Source organism: Cicer arietinum, chromosome 1 (assembly GCF_000331145.2).
Source record: "Cicer arietinum cultivar CDC Frontier isolate Library 1 chromosome 1, Cicar.CDCFrontier_v2.0, whole genome shotgun sequence".
Classification (NCBI taxonomy): domain Eukaryota; kingdom Viridiplantae; phylum Streptophyta; class Magnoliopsida; order Fabales; family Fabaceae; genus Cicer; species Cicer arietinum.
In genome coordinates, this window is record NC_021160.2 from 18,662,805 (window position 1) to 18,670,307 (window position 7,503).

At 31.1% G+C, this 7,503-nt stretch overlaps 1 protein-coding gene across 3 annotated transcripts; it reads right to left on the reverse strand.

Annotated features, from left to right (window-relative positions):
• Window positions 1–2,748: 2,748 nt before the first annotated feature.
• LOC101499205 (aspartic proteinase-like) lies at window positions 2,749–7,246 on the reverse strand. Of its 3 annotated transcripts, XM_004488128.4 has the most exons (14): window positions 7,087–7,246; window positions 6,536–6,877; window positions 6,367–6,427; window positions 5,931–6,025; window positions 5,734–5,846; window positions 5,368–5,536; window positions 5,244–5,283; window positions 4,881–4,945; window positions 4,673–4,786; window positions 4,522–4,586; window positions 4,294–4,432; window positions 4,046–4,165; window positions 3,275–3,357; window positions 2,749–3,189 (listed from the first exon to the last, which is right to left on the reverse strand). In XM_004488128.4, exons 2-14 carry the CDS (start codon window positions 6,875–6,877, stop codon window positions 3,105–3,107), a joined length of 1,491 nt encoding a protein of 496 aa, XP_004488185.1. In that variant the 5' UTR covers window positions 7,087–7,246; the 3' UTR covers window positions 2,749–3,104. The 3 variants fall into 3 exon arrangements, with proteins under 3 accessions (XP_004488185.1, XP_004488184.1, XP_027189015.1); XM_004488127.4 differs by lacking the exon at window positions 7,087–7,246 and having other exon boundaries at window positions 6,536–7,062; XM_027333214.2 differs by lacking the exons at window positions 5,931–6,025; window positions 6,367–6,427; window positions 7,087–7,246 and having other exon boundaries at window positions 6,536–7,063.
• Between the last annotated feature and the right edge of the window lie 257 nt (window positions 7,247–7,503).

The following is a 7,503-nucleotide window of genomic DNA, read 5'->3' on the forward strand; positions in this document are numbered from 1 at the left end:
CAAATTCTTCATTTCCTCTGGTGCTTGTGTCTGACAGAGAACTTGTTTTGATGAATGTTATTGAAGTTGCGCTTCCGTCTTCAAGCAATTTACTTTACCAACTTTACATCAACAAAAATATTAAGGCAAAATGCAAACAATATATATTGAAGAAAAACATCTAGGAACTCAATCTAGATTTGTGAAAGAAAGTTGTTTATTGTTATGAAGAAAAGGTATACGAGCAGCTTTTAACACAAATATTTGAGCAAACATGTGTCGATAATATAATTTTTTTACTACATTAGAGACACATGGTTGACTCATCGCAAGTAAAGATTTGTTGAAACATGGAACATTCAAGTGTTGTATCTAGAAAATTCTACGACCAATAAGTACATCAATACAAATTTATATTTGATCCTTATCATGTTGTTGTTGCTTCTGCTGCATGTGATCCTAATACACATGATCTTGATGCACTGCTTGGTCCTACTCAAACTCAAGTTGTACATTATCCTCATGTTGTTCAACCACATAATGTTCCTCTTGATGCTCAATCTCAAGTTGTGTCTCTTGTTGCATCTCTTCGTTCCTCCTTCTCCTTTTATCATGAATGGCTCTCTTATTAGACTGTTTAAGAGATCGAACTCGAGAGTGTTTTATAGTGTTTTTTGTTCCTTTAATTTTCTCCTCACTACAAATAATAACAATATAAAATTATTGACAAAAAAAAAATCAAAATCCAGAAAATTCATTTTCCGATAGTTAATCTTTCAGGAAAATTTGAAAATTTATATTTAATCAAAATTTTCATTTTTCAAATTTTTCAGTAGCTATTTTATTTATTGGAAAATTTGAAAATAAAAATATTGGGTAGAAAATAACTACTGCAAAATAACTATTGAAATATTTTTGAAAAATAAAAATTTCGATTCAAGATTTTGAGAGAAAATATTACTTTTTCTGGATTCTTTAGAAGGGGGTATGTGTGAATTGTTCAAATTTTTTTTACTTTTTTTATTGACCACATGAGTATTTTGACAAGTTCATAGACATAATTCAAAAAAAGGAAATATATGTCTAAATATGGGGTACAAAATTCAATTTTCTAAAATCAATAATAGTATTTTAGTAAAAGTAGAAAATTTGTATTTACATTTTATTTTCAAATATTTTAAGGTACCAAATTATTTATTAAATTATTGTAATTAATTTTTTTTAAAGAAATTTAAGGTGAGAGGATGATGTCCAGTCAAATATAGGAAGACATTATTGTAGTTAATTTAGTTTTATATTTTTTCAATTTAAAATAAACTCAATCTTTTATTCCTTTTTTTAGACAATATTAATTTTAGATTATATATATTATTAATCTTGGTTTTAAAAATAGAAGAATATGAGCCTACCTCATTAAATAAAAAATTTATAAAAAAAATTTGGGTGAAAAAGTGGTCAAGCCCCAAGAAAATAAAAAGAAACCAAAATTGAAGCTCATGAGAAAGACAACCAAACTCCTAATGACCAACACAATGAAGAAGGAGAAATAAGGGATTATATAAAAAACATAGTCGATCTGAGGAGAACAAAGACCAAATTTAGCAAAAGTATATGCTACTTGATTAGCTTCATGATGCGCATGAGATATCTTAAAGTGATCGAACTTTACAAGCAACTAATTTATGAGTGACAAGAACATAAAATAAATGTCTATTCGAGCAATTCTTCAAAATTAAAGATATCATTGCTTGAGGTTCTGATATATATGAACCCTCTAGAAAAGGTTAATTTCAAACTATTATATATAACTCAAAGTTCAACCATTACATATAACCCAAAGTTCTTTCATTGAGATCATGTACACCCTAATGCATATGAGTAGAATATGAAAACATCAGTGTGATCACAAACCACTATTCTATAAGATGTCATTCAATCCGAGTTTTTGAATGCACCATCTCCATTGAAAGTCGTTCGACCATCATCTAGATAATGTCAAGCAAACCAGCGTTGATGGAGAGTCGACAAACTTGCAATACGAGCTTGAATTATATGAGTATTCCATATAGAAGTCGTTTGATACTTGACTTTGGTGGCTATTACTTGCCTTAGTGGTCTTATCCTTGATCCCATCCTGATCTACATCATGACATGAAGATACAACATTAAAAAATAAAATAAAAAGTACACCATTGGTTGAAATTAGGGCAAAATATCACTCTCACCCTTCTATTTATTTAATAAACACAATCCTACCTTAATTGAGTGATATTTGACACATTAGAAAAATACCACCATGCAGTGCCTCTCCTTCCCTTCAAGCAGGTGTTGTGCCTCTTCTTCCATGTAAACAATATACTGTATTTCGTTAAATAGGGCATCTAAGTTCTAACACGTGTTTGGGCACAATTCAATTCTCCCTCTTCAATTTCATACTAGAATTGTGAATGAGGATCTCGTTTTCATTCGAATTTTTCCATGAGATTCTATTTTGTTTATAAACTTAGTGTAGGTGTCACAAATGATTATAACCTTTATACTGTGATTAATTTGAACTACCACACTGCATTTTATTTTGATGCCTTTCTCAAAAGCAAATGTAAGGCTCAATTACTAGTTGTGATAGATAACTAATTAGTTGCTATTATATGCAAATGAAAGACTTAAAACGAGAGTTAACTAATTAGTTGCTATTATATGCATGGAAATTAAATTGTAATTTAAATTGCTTAAAATATCACATATCAACTTAATCCAAACAACTTGGTGTATACTATAATTGTGTTTAATTGTCTTTGAATGTTTTTTTATAAGAAGAAAAAGGTATGATTAAATTGGGTTAATGGCAAGTGATTGGATTTGTGCACCCATAAGAATAAGCCAAGCTATAGACTTTGTACCCTCCTTATAGAGAAACCACCCTCATGAAAATTCTAAATCTTTGATTCCAAGTCATCCCATGGGATTTAGGCATAGCCATTTTGTTCCAGGCTACCAAACTTACTCTACGAGATCATTTCCATCAATGCCTCCAAAATCACTATTATGAATCATGTAAACCTCCATCTTTTTCTCTTTATAAATAACTCACTGGTAATAATTAACAACAAACAAGTGAACAATGACTATGCAGCTTCTGCAAATCCAATACGGAGATTTTCATAGTCAAACACAGTGTGATAGGCCTCCAAGAAAATCTCCCCAAGAACCCTGCACATATAAATACCACTACTGTTTTACACTGTTAATAGAGTACTAAGAAAAACATTAACAATATGATAAAAGTATGCATTACCAGATAGGACCTTGTGGATAAGGCACATCAAGAGCAACAAAACCGCTATAGCAGACAGAACCTTCATCAACTCTAAGAATGTACTGAGAAGGAAAAAGGTTCTATTAAATTACTTGATAGTGAAAAAGGTTCTTTTCCACACAATCTCATATATTAGGTGAAATGAACGCCAGTGTCGTTCAATAAGAAGTGAGACTAACATGAATTTCACTAGTGTGGTAGAAAGTGCATCTTGCTACCATTTTTCTTAAGTAGCAACAATTAAATACGGATTGAAACAAACAATATATGTGTTGGGAAATACAAGGAGCATCCGGAGCAACAACAGACTAAAAGACTATACTCAAGTCTGAGTCTCCAAATCACTATACTTGACTGCTGTTACTAACCAATGAAACACGCCATTTGACTCCACCATTGATACTAGGATTTCGATCCACTCTCTCTCCCCCATTAAGCAAAACCTAACTATAATACTGCTTTTTTGGAGAGTCAAAAAAGTATCTGGAGCAACAACAAACTAAAAGCCAAGACTACCAAGAGGCTTTGCCACTGCATCTCCACTTAAAATCTTAAAACATTGATTATATGAATCACCTCTGTTATATATTCTCCATTTAGCTCATTTTTATCCGAAGTGATACTAACCACTCACACTCAAATGCATCAGAAATCATTACTATTCTATAGTCACTGATGAAAAAACAACATAAATTTATGTTGATCTAACAAATGGGGAATATCAAAACAATATGATCTTGAAACTCATACCTGTTCTGGAGGGAGAGAAAACAATTTGTTTCCAATTGTGAATGTAATATCTGGCATAGTTGAGATACTATTGCAGTTTATAAATGCTTGTCCCACTGGTTTTGGGAGCCTCTCACATAGCTTTAACAAAAGGAAATTCAGACAATGAAAAAGCTTGTGAGTTCCTCATTGGAAAAATGAATTGATAAATATTCAAACATGTGCATTGTCAATAAAACATAAAAAAGTTTTAAATGTATAGAAACTACCTCATCCACATGTTTTAACACTTTTTCCTTTACATTGCTTTTCTTAAGCTGAACTTGAATCCAAAGGACAATCATATTGCAAAAAGTACAAAAGGGTCTGTCCAAATTTTCATTATGCACCACTGTTTCAATTACATCACTGCAGGTAAAATTAGACTTCTGTTATGGTAACTGAAACAAAGGAATGTGTCTCAAAAGATTCAAGATTAGGAAAATGGAAATTTATACTCTATTCTTTGAAATCCATTATTTGAACAGAGTCCAATGTCAACACATAAGATTTCAGGATTTAACTGCAGAATTATGAAATGAAATATAAGTAAATATGGTTAAAATTTGAATTAAGCTTTGGATTATCATTAAGGAAAAGAGAACAAACCTCTGAAATCAAGGATTCCCATATCATATTCCCATAGTTCTGGACAATGTTTTTGCACTCAATACTAACATATCCTTCTGCTCCAATGGCATGGTTAATTTGAGTCACAACACCCTGCAAAAAAGTACTAGTAAGAAAAAAGACACCAAAGAGAAAAGGGAACAAAAAATATGTTTCAAAGATAAAAGTATAATTATTGAGATGGTACAGTTGGACCAGCAATTAAAGATGTCCCTGAGTCTACTATTGCAGCACAGCCACCCTCACATAAACCTGTGAAATATTTACACAATTTTCTATTGAGTCATGTCAAACATAATGAAGTTAAGTGTCAGCATTATTGGCAACACTGCATTTCAGCGGTCAACACATTTATACTGTGAAAATTGAAACAATAGGATTAGTTAAATTGAAAATCAACAATTGATGCTGACACCCTTTTAGTTCTATACAATGGCTATGGAAATTTGAATGCATTCTTTTTGCAACTTAATATCTTCACACAAGTCACTAGCTATGTAACACCAACAATTAAGATCGAATGCCAAATAGAAATGCATAAAGAAGGGACCTGTTGTATTATTTCCAAGCAGAATATCTCCAACTTCAATCTGCAGGTGCAAACACTAAAAAGTTAAGAATGACATGTGGTTTATGATAAAAGCTATTGATGAATTTCTATCATATAATAATACCTGCCAATAACCCTTTTGAGAAAGTGGAACATAAGTGTGTTCACCTCTAAAATGCCTCTTGTCCACACCACCAAAGACAATCTCACCTCCTATCTCAGCCATTGGATCATGATTTAGCCAAAGAGAGAAAACTCTGTCCTTTATGTGTCCTTGTTCTATCATATTATACCTGCAGTCACAGAACTAATCATTCTATTTTTGGACCATCAAAAAGCTACAGAAAATAAAAAGTTTCATTTTTCTTCAACCCTATTACAACCTTATAACAATCATATCAGTAATCCTTCACCCCTTTTCACTAATTTGAATGTGAAAAATCAATAAACAGATAAATGAATTTAAATAAGTATTATGTGAATATATTACCACACTGGTGTGACTTTTCCAACTGAAATACCCTGGAAACCAAGTCCAAGTATTCCATCAAATGGAAAAGCTAAAAGTGCTAAATTTGCTTCCCATATAATCTCAGAAAATTCCTGGAAAATGGAAGCAACCAATCATCAATCATCAATGCAACCAAACAAGCATATATACAACTCACTCAAAGACAAAATACTGACTTGATCTTTAATAATGATATCCCCAACTTTTACATTATCTTGGCTGAAGAATCCATAAATGTATCCATCATCATAAGGGATTTTGCAAGGTGTTCCTGAATATTGTCCCAAAAGCAACTTTAAATATGTACATCATAACAAACACAATTTGTGCATATTTTTAGGTCTTGAACTCTTAATCCTCTAGTTCCTAGGGAAAAAATATTCTGGTAATTCAAGGTTCGCATGAGAGTTAAGTAAAATTTGACTAAGGATTGTTTCTGTCAAATTCGAGCTCGAGTACTACCAATCAATTCGACTCACTGAAGCTCATTAACCAGTTAAATTCAACAACTGCTTGGTTACACAATTTGTGCATATAAAATCAAATGGAAGCACCTTATAGATAAAGCATATAATTTTTAGATTAAAAATTTCTATATTAATCCAAACTTACCAATTTCATTATAAGTGCTAGATATCCTTGACCTATACTTGGAATGCAAATAGCAAGCAATCTACATGAATCATACATACATTCTTTTCATAATATGCTCATAAAACAAAAAAAACAAAATTTGAAGGATTATTCAATTCCATAAGAATCAAATCACAAAGTAACTTACTGAAAAGATGCACTTGGAAGATGGAACCCAAAGATTAGAGCTTCCAGTATCAAACACAACATTGAAGTACTGTGGTGGTGAACCAATACCAATCTCCCCAAAATATTGTACATCAAGGTAATTCTTAAGATACACAACATCTTTACTGCAACAATTTTGATCAACACTCTCTAAATTTCTTTGATGAATTACCCTTTTGATTCTTGAAGAATTAAGACTTTGAAAGTTTAAATTCCTTCTCTTTAGACTAACTCTCATCAACCCTTCATCAGAAATTGTAAAAGCCAAAGATAGAAACCAAATCCAAAGACACATAACAACCAGAAGAAGCTTGAAACTCATCTGATTCAACATGGTTTAACAAATATCAAGTCAAGCAATATAAGAGTGGCAGATTAATTACAATTAAGCATGGAGTAGAATGGTTTAAAGGGATGTTACAAAACTATTTAAAATCAAAGATTTCTAAGTAACCCAAAAATATACTTTTATAATTTGATTTAGTACAACAAGCAACGCATTTAGAAGATTGTTCAGGGTTCTGTTCATACCTGATGATGATGATGTTGACTTTTAAGGCTACTATGTGACAGAGATACATGTCCTACTGGGTAAGATTTCTGTTTGAACAATTTAGTAACAGCTATAATGCATAGTTGTTAATAAAAAAACATGAATTTTTTTATATAATTTATGAGTTAAAATGTTCAATTTATAATATAAAATCATAATAAAATTAAAATTTACAAATTATTTTTGTTTAAAACAATAAGTTAATTCAAATACATAAATAATAATATATTAATATATAAAAAAGTTATCGTTTTTACTTACAATAAAATAATATAAAAAACCATAGTACTTCACTAGTATCGAGTAAGTATCAAATACACAGAAACTTCACAATTTTGTAAGCACCCATGCATGCTTCATAGAGTTAGGGCTGATAATCTTCCTGTGTAACTTGA